This window comes from Macaca nemestrina, chromosome 7 (assembly GCF_043159975.1).
Source record: "Macaca nemestrina isolate mMacNem1 chromosome 7, mMacNem.hap1, whole genome shotgun sequence".
Classification (NCBI taxonomy): domain Eukaryota; kingdom Metazoa; phylum Chordata; class Mammalia; order Primates; family Cercopithecidae; genus Macaca; species Macaca nemestrina.
In genome coordinates this window covers 91,418,684-91,432,866 of record NC_092131.1, presented here as the reverse complement: position 1 = coordinate 91,432,866, position 14,183 = coordinate 91,418,684, and the positions used below count along the sequence as shown (strand labels likewise).

General features: G+C 46.2%; 2 protein-coding genes across 13 annotated transcripts in view; both read left to right on the top strand.

The window, feature by feature from the left end:
* LOC105479413 (putative golgin subfamily A member 8D) overlaps positions 1-14,183 on the top strand; it is a 128,757-nt gene that overhangs the window by 47,330 nt on the left and 67,244 nt on the right. The gene's annotated exons all lie outside the window — the stretch shown is intronic.
* On the top strand, positions 3,207-13,633 carry LOC105479412 (golgin subfamily A member 8B-like). Its single transcript, XM_071100583.1, is given in 17 exon segments — positions 3,207-3,353; positions 5,041-5,160; positions 6,303-6,383; positions 7,236-7,274; positions 7,537-7,584; positions 7,673-7,757; positions 7,853-7,965; positions 9,006-9,092; positions 9,181-9,288; positions 9,484-9,571; positions 9,976-10,232; positions 10,500-10,691; positions 10,774-10,879; positions 10,942-11,055; positions 11,133-11,267; positions 11,270-11,305; positions 11,391-13,633. Coding segments are annotated over 17 exon segments (1,842 nt in total). The 5' UTR covers positions 3,207-3,305; the 3' UTR covers positions 11,576-13,633.

Here is a 14,183-nt window from a genome sequence, read left to right as displayed (position 1 = left end):
GGTAATAATTTTGAGGGTCTTTAATAGAAATTTTCAAATTATCTTCCAGGAAAAATGTCTCAGTTTATACTCCCACCAACAGGAACAGAGCTCCAGGTTCCCCCTTCCATTTGTCATCTTTGGACCTTTATACAGAAAATATCATTGTTTTCATGACATTTCTTTGATTTCTAGTGCTTTTGAATCTTCGTTGTATACCTATTGGCCATTTTTATTTTTGTGAGAAGTGACTGTTTCTCCATTGCCCATTTTCTGTTGAAAATCATTTGTTTTTGTTTTTCTGAGTAATTTAAAATGTTTCTTTACAGACTAAAGATACAATCCTTTTATTTGTCATTGAGGTTACTAAAACTTTCTCCCAGTATGTAATTTGTTATTTCTTTCTATTTTTCTTTTCCTTCTTCCTTCCCTTCCCTTTCCTTTCCTTTTTTTCCTTTCCTTTCTTTTCCTTTTCTTCTTTTCTTTTATCTTTTGTTTCCTTCTTTCCTTCCTTTTTTTCTTTTCTTCCTTTCTTTCCTTTTCCTTCCTTCCTTCTTCTTTTCCTTTCCTTTCTTTTCCTTTTCTGTTTCCCCCTTCTTCCTTCCTTCCTCCCTCCCTCCTTCCATTCCTTCCCTCCCTACCTCCCTCCCTCCCTTCCTTCTTTCTTTCTTCCTCCAAACTCCAAAGTCACATTTCACTTAATTTTTATCCTGCCAAATTTGAAAGCATTTTAACTTAGTGATTTTAGTGTAAACAGGAGCAGGAGAGAATGTAATTATCTAGGTCTCGCTCTGTCACCCAGGCTGGAGTGCAGTGCCATAATCATAGCTACTAGAGCCTCGAACTCCTGGGAAGAAGCAATTTTCCCACCTCAGCCTGCCAAGTAGCTAGCATGACAGGTCTGTGCCGCAATGCCCAGCTGTTTTTAAAATTTTTTTTGTAGAGATGAGAATTCCCTATGCTTCCCAGGCTTGTCTTGAACTTTTGACTTCGAGTAATCCTCCCACCTTGGCTTGTCAGAGTGCTGGGATTACAGGTGTGAACTACTGCTCCCAGCCAAGAATTTAGTTTTGTTTGCCACTAGTGTTCTTGATATCTTCTCATATTTGAGGTTTTGGTGCTAGTGCTGAAGTATTACACTCACCATCCAAGGTTTACAGGACTTTTGTTTTAATATGGAACAGATGGAACTGTTTAGTTCTGCATCTTTGCAGGTATACATAATGTGCCTACCAGGGATCTGCTTTATATCCATTGAAAGCAAGAAGTAATACAGTAAAACTTTGTCTGGCTAGAGGCTTTGAAGGAATGGAGTGTTCTGGTTGAATTCTATTAACTTGGAAGTATGAAGGTGAAAAAAAATCAGAACTTAAATTTCCTTTGAATGCAATTTGGAAATATAGCCAATGATTCCACTTTTCTTCTCTAGTAAGTTTGGACCTTCTGATCTACTTGGTGTTTTATTATAGAACTCCTAGTGTGCCTGAAACTTAGATTGTGAAGATACTTTTTTAAAACTTTAGCTGTGAGAGGATGTAAATGGTTTTCTATAAGGCTGGATGAGAACTAATACTTGTACATATACTTTTTAGACTGAACTTCTGATTGCCACTTGTTTTCTTTTGGAACTCATGAAAATAAAACACATTGGATGGAGGGTGGGAGTAGGAAGGAGAGTTATGTGTTTTAATTGCATGCCATTGTTTCATATCGAGACACAACATAGAGTATCCCTGGCTTTTGACATACAGAAGGAAACACATTTTTCTACCTGCTGTATGGCAGAGGTCCCTGAACACCTGGAGGGATGACTGCAGCACAAATTGCTGAGCCCTACTCCAGAGTTTCTGATTCACCAGGTCCAGGGTAGGGCCTGAGAATTTGCACTTATGAAAAGTTCTCAGGTGCTGCTGGTGCTGCTAATCCAGAGACTACATTACTGAGACCCACTCTTGTCTACTAACTGTCAATTGTAGAATTCTAAACAAAAGCTTAGTTTGGTCTGGGATAAGAAGCACATAGATTATGGAGCAAATCATGAAAGATTCAACCCTTGATCCCAGCCTTGTGTGAACTCCAGGTACCAATTAATACACAGTGACATAACACAGTTCTTGGTTTTCGTGATTGCAAGTCATAGCCAAGTATCACGTGAGAAATTCAGTTTTCTTTGCAAGGCTTAGAGAGGCCAGGTGATTCTAGAAAAATGGGCCTTGTATTTGTTTTAAACCAGTAAAGAGCTTTGAGTGCTTATTAAATTGAAAGCTTTTAAAATTTATTTTGTATTGTATTGTATTTCTTTTGAGATGCAGTCTTGCTCTGTCACCCAGGCTGGAGTGCAGTGGCGTGAGGCTTGGCTCACTGCAACCTCCATCTCTTGGGTCCAAGTGATTCTCCTGCCTCAGCCTCCCAAATAGCTGGAATTACCGGCACCCACCACAACACCTGGCTAGTTTTTGTATTTTTAGTAGAGATGGGGTTTCACCATGTTGGCCAGGCTGGTCTCGAACTCCTGACCTCAGATGATCCACCCGTCTCAGGTTCCCAAGGTGCTGGGATTACAGGCTTGAGCCTCTACACCTGGCCCAAAACCTTTGTGTTTTTCCAGATATTAAACATGCTTCTTGTTTGAGAAAAAAATCTTAACAATAACGTAGGAGAGTAAGAGAAACGTTTTCCCAAAAAAGAGAAATCATTGCGATTATTTTATTTTATTGAATTATAAAATAGTTGAATAATATAGTCTGCTTCATTAATCATCAAGCATGTTATGGATTTTCCATTTTTATAAGATCTGTATCTCAGTTCAGGTAATACTGGTAATTTTTGTACTGTATTTGAAGATAAAAATATAGGCCAAAATCATAGACCTTGCATAGAAGCTAGGTAATGAAGACAGCTCTAGAGGAACACATAGATACACACACACAGACACACATCTATATATAAAGTATGCACACATATTTTTTAAAGTTTTAAAGCTTTTAAAGCAAAAGCTGGCCCCTTCCCTCTCCCAGAGTGGGCAGCCCATCCCCTCTTTCAGAGTGGATGTGAACAGCAATTGTATGAGTAGCTTTCCTTATGAGCCACAGGTCCCTCTGGACACAATGCTGCCTGGCCACGCCCCTTTCCCTTTCATCTTTCTCCTTGACCAATAGGCTTGGAGCATTAAGGCCACGCCCCTATTCTACATTCTACTGGGGCCCTGGTTACCACTCCTGTGGCTCAGTCACACAGCTGCCTGGTAGGTGACTGGAGGTCTTGATCAGTGCTCACTGGGAATTTGCTGTTGTGGCCCCAACCCCACCTCCCTTTCCCACCCCGCAATGGCAGAAGAAACTCCACAGAACAGATTAGCCGCAGCCAAGAAAAAGGTAAAAACACACCAGGTCATGGCCCCAACCCAGCTACAGATCCCCTCCGACGACAAGACCACCGCCAGAGCCCATATCACTGCTGAGGCACACTAGACAGGGCCCTCCAATGCAGGTGTCTCTGGGCTCCCCACACAAAAGTCTTGTCAGTCAGCCCTGCCCCTTCAGCATCAGCCCAGTCCCTGCCCTCACCAATCACTCCAGGGTGACTCTGGGTGGGTGACTCCTGGGGTTCCCCTCTCCATTACTAGGCCCTCACCTCCTGCCGACCCAAGCTCGACCTCCCTGGGCTCTTTGGGCTCGTGTCTCCAAGGACCTGGGTCCCCCAGCCACAGACCCCACCCTCGCCAGTCATCCCCGGGTGACTTTGGGCTGGTGACTCCTAAGGCTTCCTGCTGCAGACTCTGCCCTCCCCTCCTGCTGCCTCAAGGTCAACCTCCCTGGGCTCTTTGCACTGGCATCTCCAAGGACCTGGGTCCCAACCCTGTGTTTCCCTCCCCCATTGTGGAGTGGTAACTCAGACATTGCACTGATGTGGTCCCTCCCCCCAATCAGGAGGAGTGGAATGTAGTGATGTCACAGTCTGCCTAGGAACTGTCCTTACTCAAGACTGGCATTTATTCTTATGACCCAGTCCCCTAAGTGTTCTCACCCCATTTCTGGTTCCTCTGGTCACAGTGCAAATTTCCAGCTGGAAGAGGAATGGAGACTGTGGGACCTAGGAGCAAGAGGTTTCAGGCTGCCTCACTCCCTTAACATCGACATTGATGGGGGGGAAATCCTACACTTCCCCGCAAGCGCAAAACGTTGACCGTACCTCCATGTGGCAAGGGGAGAATGGGTTTAGTTTGGTTTTCTCCCAGGCTTCTGCTTTCCAGAGATTTTAACATTTTTTTCTGAGCTCTCCACCTCATATTCTAATTCTCTATGGTTCTGGGACCAGACTGCCCTTCAGTCAGTCATCTCTGAAGTGAGATTTGCTCATCTTCTGTGGAATAGATCTCGGGAAACTGAACTTGACAGTTTGACTCTTCCTTGTATTATCTTGACCTGTGGAACTTTGAGTGCCACAGGATAAATGTGAGACATCTTTCTGAAGCATCAGTTTCCCTGGATTCTCTTGAGATCAAGAGAAAAAACATGAATATACTTAGAGATGACAGTCACATAGGTTTCTAAGAGAATACCAGACTTCTCTCTGAAATGAGGCTTGGGTAGTCCTCTTTCTGTTAATTCCTGGATTTAACAGACAGGCTTCCTTCTGCCATGAGGACACATTGATATAGAAGTTTGAGAGGTACTGGTGCACTTCTTCACACTAACAGACGTGTGAGGATGTATGACTCTAAACCACAGGGCATACAGTTCCTGCCTACTTAATGTTTACTTTTCTACCTCTGCCTCTGGTTTTGGTCCCTGGCAGCTGCTGATTCTTGGCAAAACCCCAGAGCTTGGAGTCAGAAGACTGAGTTTCAAAGTTCCAGTATCACCTTTTTCTTTTTTCTCTTTTTCTAGCTATGATATCAATTCCTCTCAGTCCCTAAAAGATTGTGACAACACTTATTATACAGTGGTTGGTGTCGTTAAATCAGATGGTGTATAAGAGTATTTTGTAAAAACTGTAAGGGAGGATGTGGCTGTAGGGGCCGATAGTTCTCATGACGATTACTGCTCTTCTTTCCCACAGTTAAAAGAATATTGGCAGAGAAACAGCCCTGCTGTTCCAGGAGAAGCAAAGAGTAACAGGAAAACGAATGGCAGTAACCCAGAGACATCCACTTCTGATGGTTGTCACTCACCTGGGGATGTGAGTGTTGGTGGCCAGGCTCCTGGGGACAGGGGGCCGAAGGGGCAGTAGAGGGTAATTGTTAAGATTGTGGATGGACTGTTGGGTACTGGTTAAGAATTCTGGGTTTAGCCGGGCACCGTGGCTCACACTTGTAATCCCAGCACTTTGGGAGACCACCCTGGGCAGATCACAAGGTCAGAAAATTGACACCATCCTGCCTAACATGGTGAAACCCCGTCTTCACTGAAAAATACAAAAAAATTAGCCAGCATGGTGGTGGGTGCCTGTATTCCCAGCTGCTCGGGAGGCTGAGGCAGGAGAATGGCATGAACCTAGGAGGCGGAGCTTGCAGTGAGCCAAGATCTCGCCACTGTGCTCCAGCCTGGGAGACAGAGCAAGATTCCATCTCATAAAAAGGAAAAAAAAAAACCAATGAATTCTGGGTTTGAATCCTGCCTCTCCATCTGCTAGGGATATGATTTAGGGCAAGCTGCTTGAGCTTTTCGGGCCTCTCTTTTCACATCTGTATAATAGAGGTTCTATTGTTTGACTTCCATTTGTGAGGTTTAAATGAGATTTGTTATTGTTGTTTTTATGTTAATCCCTAGTACATGGCCTGCTGTAAACACTCAGCGCACCCAGGATATGGTCATTGCTCTTTGATTTTCCTCATCCCCAGTCTCAAGGGGAAGCCAGGACAATGAGAACAGCCACTTGCCATCAGGAGTCACTGATTTCAGACCCCAGGGTGGAATGGTGGGGAAATAACCATGAGAGAAGTTGGCACAAAGGAGTTATGGGACAAAGGGTCCAAGAGAGACAGAAAAGAAAGTGTTGCCAGTTGATGTGAATGAAAGGAAGTCAGAGGGCTTGGACACTGAGGGGAACAGAATATCTCCGTGTGCACTCTTTTGTAGTCAGCAACAGGTATCCACGGGGTGGGCCCTACATCATCTGCTTCCCTGAAGGATCTGGAGGTAGGAGGCTCTGGGTGGAGGTGCAGTGACCACGCAGGCCAGCCCTCCAACCTCCTCCTGCAGCAGGGACTCGGTTCCCCTCTGCTAGCTGAGACAGCCCACACACACCCCAGCCCTAATGATTGTTCTCTCTACCTCTCCCCCAACTCCTCCTCCACCTCCTCCTCTCTGCATGCACCTCAGAGCCTGTGCCAAGAACAAGCAGTAGTCCTTGACTCAAGGTCCGTCAAAATCAGTCGACTGAATAACACCATCAAATCTTTGGTAAGAGTCCAGTGGGGTCCCCTGATTCCACGCTGCCAATCCTGGGCTCCAGTTTCCTCTTGGGGCTCTGAAGAAAGGGGCGGGGGCCCTGGTGCAAAGGGCAAATAGGGAGCTGAGGCACCCAGACCTCACCTGGAGGGACCCCAGAGCATGCAGCATGGCTCTTCTTTTGCTGCCCTCTTTGCCGACTGTCTCCTCTCCACACACCCCTGCTCGAGTCCTTGCTACACACGCCCTGGGGTTTTTGCCCCTCGGGGAAGTGCTAGCCTGACTGGTTGTCTGACCCGTATTTCTGCTGTGACTCAGTCCCTAATTTGCTCTTTGATTCTGGACAAGCCGCCTCTCCTTTTTGGGCTTGTGTTTCCAGAAGAGGTAGTGAGTATCAAAGGTGTCTGTTAGCTCTGAGAGTCTGAGATGTAAAGGCTCCCTAGAACGGAAACTTCAGGGCCGAGGGCTCCTATCTGTCCTTTTCCATCCTATATATACTGTGAAGAACCGTACCTGACCCATACGTGCTCAGTAAATGTTTATTGAATGAACGCACTTTTCTAAATCACAAGCGGGCAGAAGGGGGGCCTTTCTCAAACTCCATCTCTAGAGGTTTATGTTCCTGTCCTCTCAAGAGATTCCAGATTCACACTGAGTTCTGTGGCTGTGGGCAAAAAGCAACAAAGACAAAGACCCAAATCCTCTGTCCTTGGGAGCTTGAGGAGAGTTTACCAGTTTGTGTTCCCATTGGGTCTGAGAACTTTGCCTTTAAAATCCATTCCTGGCCCTGCCTACCGCTTCCTGGCCTGGGGAATAGAGTTGAGGGGGCCACCCTCCATCACCTTAATTTGACTCTCCCAACAGAAACAACAGAAGAAACAAGTGGAACATCAGCTGGAAGAAGTAACACGATTTCTTTGCTCATGCCATGACGGCTGGGTTTGGGGGACACTCAGATGTAGAAGGCCCCAGTCTTGTCTTGCCCACTCCCAGCCTGGGGAAGAAGGCTCACCCTTCAGATTCCACCCCATCCCCACAGGGTCCCTGATAACCTAATCCCATGGGTGGGCCTGTCCTGGGGCATTGGTGGCATTCTGGGGGCATGTCTCTTGCTGTGCCATCTCTGCCTCCCCCTGGTAAGAGCTCTGTCTTCCTCTTCCTGTAGGAAAAGAAGGCAAACAATGAGAAACAGAAAGCCGAAAGGGAGCTAGAGGTGAGTGGAGGGTGTGAAGTTTTCTCCTGTCCTCCTGAGATTGTTTCTTTCCTTCTCTTTCAGCACTTGCTTGGCTTTTCTCCCAAAGGCTCAAATCCAGAGATTGAACATACAGAAAAGGAAACTAACTATAGACCTGTATCATACGAAACGCTCTCTCATGTACTTTGAAGGTGGGAATCTGGGCACCCTGTCTTCCTTCAACCTGGCACTTCGATAGGTCTTTAGGGGGAGTCCTTTGGGCCCCATTTCAACTCTCTCATTACAGAAGAGTCAAAGGATCTGGCTGCCCGCCTGCAACGTTCATTGCAGCGTACGGGAGAGTTAGAGCGGGCTCTGTCTGCTGTTGCCGCCACACAGAAGAAGAAGAAGGTGGACAGGGTGAGTCTGACCACCTGCCTCATCCCCTGGGAGCCCAGCTTCGCAGATGGAGGAGTGAGCCTAAAGGTCCCTTCTGCAGGATGGAGTGTCCTGCCCAGAAGGCATCATGGCCATTTCTTGCTGCTTTTGTGTCTGGTTGTTAGAGCAGCCTGGGGCTGAGTCAGCTGCTGTGGGTGAGTTGGGGGGTGCAGTGGGTAGCGAGCACTGGATGCAGAGTTTGGAGGCCAAGTGCCTGCCCTGCCCTTACCTGGCTGGGATCTTGGCCAAGTCCTAGGTGGGGTATTGGGTACTTGAACTGTGAAGGTACAGAAGAGTACCTTTAGTATGTTACCATTTCTGTAGAGAGGAAACATGTGTGTGTGTGTGTCTGTGTGTGTGTGTGTACATACTATGAAAATATACATAAAATAAGTCTACAAGGGTTCACAAAAAACTCAGGAGAGAGCACGAGGGTGGTTGGGAGATACTTCCCTTCTGTACCTTCTGAGTTTTGGACTATGCGAATGTATCATCCTTTCAAACAGTGAACAAAAGATTCATTGTCCCTTTCCTATCTGTGACCCCCAGCAAGAAAAATGGGCTTCAGAGAATCGGGTGGATCTGGCTGTTCAAATCCCAGCTCTGCCTAAGTGATCTTAGGCAAGAACTTAACCTCAAGTACTCCATGTGTTTTCATCTACACAATAGAGGGAATCATAGTAACTGTCTTGTATGGTGGTTGTGAGGATTAAATGGGATTGCTAGCATGGTACCTGGTGAAGCACTCCATAAAGGTTCAAACATTGCTAGTAATAACAGTAATAACAATAGCAATATTAACTGATCTCTCTGGGCCTCCGTTAGCCACCTGTAAATTCAATCTCTTTCCCTGTCCCTTCCAACTTTACTGAGTTCTTTTAAAAACCAGACCATGGGCTTGTAAATGCCTTGATCTGTACTGACTGAGTTGTATATTGAGCCTAGCCCTAGCCTGTTTAAGGGGCACTGTATGGAATGGCCCAGGTTCCCCTGATAGAAACTTCTCACTCTTCACCATCCAGTCCTTGAACCGCAGTAAAACACTTCTCAAGACACAGTTAGAGCAGTCCTTACAGGAGCGGGCACTGCTGAAAGCACACGTGACACAGGTGAGGTTTTGCAGAGGGAGGATATGGAAGGAAGATGACCCCAGGTGGCCAGGAGCAGGTGAGGACCAGTGACAGCCCTTTCTTGCAGATGAAGGAGTCACTTAAACAAGTCCAGCTAGAGAGAGATGAATATGCTGAACATATAAAAGGAGAGAGGGCCCAGTGGCAGGAGAAGATGAGGAAAATGTCACAGGAGGTGAGATCTGACCCTTTAGCCTGCCCATCTTAGATAGGTCACTGGATCTTTCTGGGCATCTGTAACATGGGAATGGTACAGCCAGAGGTGGTCATGGGTCTGGGCTTTGTGGAGGTGGGGGCAGAGAGGGAGATGGTAGCCTGTCCAGCCACCAGCCCCTCTCTCGAGGGCCATTTCCCGCTGTGCTTTGGGCAGGTTTGCACCTTGAAGAAGGAGAAGCAGCATGATATGCATCGGGTGGAGGAGCTGGAGAGGAGCTTGTCCCAACTCAAAAACCAGAGGTGTAAGATGGGACTGGCATGACCTGGGAGCAGGCCTGGCATGAGAGGGGGCTGTGCGGGTGGGTTAGAATGCCCCAGGGAGGTGGGTGGATGGAAGGGCTTTGAGGCAGAGGGAAAGAGGTCTGTGCCGGGAGACAGCAAGTCTTGTTATCTCCATGAGCCTCAGTGTCCCCCTCAGCAAAGAGGGCCCGTTGTCAGCCACCTGCAGTGCTCTCCATCTGAAAGTGGTTTGGAAGATTGGCTACCATGCGGGTGCAAGGAATCATTAGCAGTGAGGCCAAGTTTGGGGAGCCTGAGAGGAGCTGTGCACCAAGAGGAGGGTGTTTTTTTGTTGTTGTTTTTTGTTTTGTTTTTGTTTTTGGTTTTTGAGAATCTAGAGGCCCTTATTGCCTGCTTCCTTTCTCAGCTGAACCTCTGCACCTGGAGCCCCCAGCAGTGCCCTCTGAGGTGGAGCTGCAGCACCTGAGGAAGGAACTAGAGAGAGTGTCAGCAGAGCTCCAGGCCCAGGTGGAAAACCATCAGCACTTAAGTCTCCTGAACCAGGCACAAAAGGAGAGGCTTCAGAGGCAGGAGGAGAGGCTTCAGGAGCAGCAAGAGAGGCTTCGAAAGCAGGAGGAGAGAATTCAGCAGCTAGCCGAGCCACAGAGCGGCGTTGAGGAGCTGGTGTGTTGCCCCACCTGGGGAGCCTGCCCTCCTCCCTAGCCCTCCAGGCCTTTGTTTCCCCACCTGTAAAACGGGGCAGTGTAGCCCTCATGTGAAATGTTACTTCTAAAGGCACCTGTGAGCCAGAGCCCTGCTCTGGTGGCTGTGGGAGAGAGGAGATGATTTTTCTAACCTGCCTCCACTCTTCCCGGTGCCATGGGAGGCAGACACCAAGTTCTAGGGTCTCCAACTGCAGTGGGTGACTACTGATTGCTTCTCTCTATCCAGAACAACGAGAACAAGAGCGCACTGCACTTGGAGCAGCAAGTCGAAGAGCTGCAGGAGAAGCTGCATGAGGTGGAGACAGTAACCTCGACCCAGAAGGAGCCAGAGGCAGCGGTCCCAGCCCCAGGGACTGGGGGCGAGTCTGTGAGTGAGGAGACCCCCTGGGCCCTGCAGGAAGTCATGGAGAAGCTGGAGGTGGGTGAGTCCTGGAATAGGCCAAGAAGGGCAGGGATAGGCAGGTCGCTGCTGAGAGGTGACCCCATTATTTTGATTCCAGAGCGGCCTTATGGATCTCCTGGAGGAGAAGGCGGACCTGAGGGAGTGTGTGGAGAAACTAGAACTGCGATTCGTCCAGTACTGGAGGGAGAGATGCCCATCAGTGAGTGGGACGCCAGGGCAAGGCAGGGGGAGCTGCAGGGCCGTCAGAGGGGCCCCAGCGTCTGAGCCCTGTCCTCGCGCAGGAAAATTAATCACCTTATAACGGAGCCAGAGGGCAGTGCCAAAGAGGCGGCACTGGGAGGAGGACATCATCAGGCTGGCCCAAGACGACGAGATAAAGGTAGGGTGTGCAACATCCCTGCAGGGGTAGGGGTCGGGGGTGGGGGTGGCGTGACACCTGAGCACCCCTCCCTCCAGGTGGAGCTGCTGGAGCTGCAGGAGCTGCAGGAGCTGCAGGGGATGCTGGTGCATCTTGTGCTCACCGCAACAAAGGGCACAGCAAATTCCTGGCCGCTGCCCAGAACCCTGCTAATGAGCCCAGTCCAGAAGCCCCACCCCCCAGGAGATTGGGGCTGCTGACCAGCATGGTGGTGAGTAGAGCCCTCATGCAGGGCGGGCAGGCAGGAGCAGGGGGTTTTGCACTGTGCACAGATCCCCGCCTCCCTCTCTCCAAAGATCTTTATGAGGTGAGCCTCACCGACAGCGCGCAGCCTGCACAAGGAGAGGCCAGGAAGGGGTCTCCCCAGGACAACCCTACTGCACAGCCCATCATGCAGGACCACCAGGAGCACCCAGGCTTGGGCAGCAACCGCTCTGTGCCATTCTTTTGCTGGGCTTGGCTGCGGAGAAGAAGGAGATAAATATCACCATCATCAAAGAGCTGGTCAAGAAATTTTTTAAAAAGAAACAAAGTTATAGGGTTAATCTCCTACACAATTCATTTACTTCATTCGAATATTAGAGCTATTCATGTTTATTTGTGTTTCTAATTTATACTTTAAGTTTATTTGTAAAAAGTTAAAAGAGAGTGGGTCTCTGTGGCCTTCACTGAGGTTCACTCTGGCATCCTTTAGCATTTTTCGTTTTTAATTTCATAACTGTAGGTCATTAGCATGCATATCGAGTTTGCCCTTACATGGTGGGAGTTCAAACACCCAAAGACCCACTGTTTGCACAAAACTGCTCTCCCTGGTTTGGAATAGGCTGCCATGCTTTTTCAATGTTATTGCAGCATGTATGTTTATTACAGAATTCCGATAAAATTTGCTTATATTCTGCTATTGTGTTTGATCTAATCTTAATCACAGTGAGCTCTTCATTAGCTCAATATGCGGTTTGCCGTCAAGTGTGCACTATTTATTACTTTGTAATATGCCACTGTGAGTACTGACATTTAGAGTTGTTTAAAGTCCGAGAACTGGAAATAGCCTTTCCCCCATTTTCTGTGTATTGGTGATGGGAGTAACAACATTTTGGGGGATTTTTAAATCTCACAGAAGAGGAAAGTGGCCTGCTCTGGCAGGTGTGTGCGGGATAGAGTGCGTTTCATTTGTTCCGGTGCCAAGAATGAGCGCTGTACTATGGTAGTTCCCTCAGGATTTGTGTGTGCTCTGGGCTCATGAAGATATTGCATCACGAGCTGCAGCAGTTATGCTCTTTCTCAATGACCTAAAAAGGGATTATTTCTGAGGAATGAAAGGCTCCCATCATTGACTGTGGATGTGGAAAACCTTTCTTGCTTAGAACATTTGTATCTGTAATACATTTGAAAATCAGAGTTCGTGTTACCTGTTTTAATCACATGACTACATGTCCCAATACACAAAAGGGTGCTGGCTGGCATTCTTCTTAATATATTTAGTAAAGATCATAAGGAATCCCTTAAGAGTTTAAATATCCATGGAACAGGCATACAGGCTCTAGTCAAGAATGATTGAGAGTGAACGGAAGCAGTGTGACACCTGGCATTCCTCTCTGTTCATGGAGCTTCTTTGAGGCTTGAAGATTGATTTTACCATCTAGACCTCTCTAGCTAATACCTATTCTTCAACCACCTTGGTTACTCTGACATAGGAATTTACTTCTTTTCCTTGAATGGAAAACACTTTCAAAAATAACAAGCATTATCATAAACTAATATATGTGAGAGTACTTAGTTGAAACAGAAAGGAGTTTTAGTAGACAGTATTATACTATCTTTAAAAATCAAGGAGAACTTAAAATGTTTACAAACTGCAGTGCAATCTACTGTTTGTGAATGTCAGTGTATTATCAGGAAACATGTCTGTACAATCACAGAGTTGTATTTCCTCACAAACTCCTTTACTAAGGGTGAAAATTTTTTTGTACCTCTCAGTTTCAGTTAGGGACATATTTTGTACAATATTTATGTGATTGTGCCTATGCATGATGAATGAATGAATTTCAGTCACATATTGCCTAAGTCATAACTTGGTGATGCTTGGGAAAGAATCAACCGTTAAAACTTCATGAAGTTCTAATGTTTGTGTTCCAAAACATGTCACCTTATTAGGATGTACGGAGCTATGTACGTGTGCTCCCTGGAGTGGGGATTTCCTGGTTACGAGATCTCCATTTTTAGCATTTGGCATCCGCATGATACTTTTATAAATATGACAGTAACAGGAGAGCAACAATACGATTTTACCGATGGAATAACAGATTTCCCTGCATTCACTGAAAGAGTGCAAATATCGGGTCCTTGTGACTTCAACTGACTCTTCCAAATTGTATGAATGTAGCAATGTATTGGATAAGCCCAGTTTCAGAATGATAAAGAAAAAATGTTAGACCAAATAATGCGACTAATTAACAGTGGTACAATTGCTAGCCCGTGGGTTTAAAATGGACTGAAATTCCACTCTTTGTGTAGGTATTTGTCATATATTTAAGAAAAAGCTAAAAAGAATGGAAATGGTATGACAATAACATAAGTCTTCAAAGTGCATGCAGTCTTTTGCGATACCTCATTCAGCCAAGTATTTGTGCTCTTCCTCATTCAGTGTAAGGCAACTTTCAATTTGCTTAGAAGGCAACATTGGAAGGTTAGAGTTCATCAGAAACATAGAATTTTAAAATGTGAGTTCAACTGAATAAATTTGAAAGTATTTGATTAAACCTGATAGGTTTTCCAGAAATGGAAAAAACTCAGCTCTAGAACTTTTCTAAGCTGTTTTTTAGAAAATTTGAAAATGTAAATCAGCCCTATCCATAATATAGTTTCTCTAAAACTTTATCTTAAAGAGTCGTTTTAAAATAATATAACTATTAAAAAATGTAACTGCTATCTTAATGTTCTGAAATAAGTTAAAACATTTTAAAATATGAACACTGTAGTTTAAAAGAACGAAACGGTGGGAAGGAAAAGTAGAGAAAGAAATGCCAATTCCAGCCCAAAGCTTTATTTGCCAAGTTTTCTTAGAATGAATTTTACCAATTTATGAATTC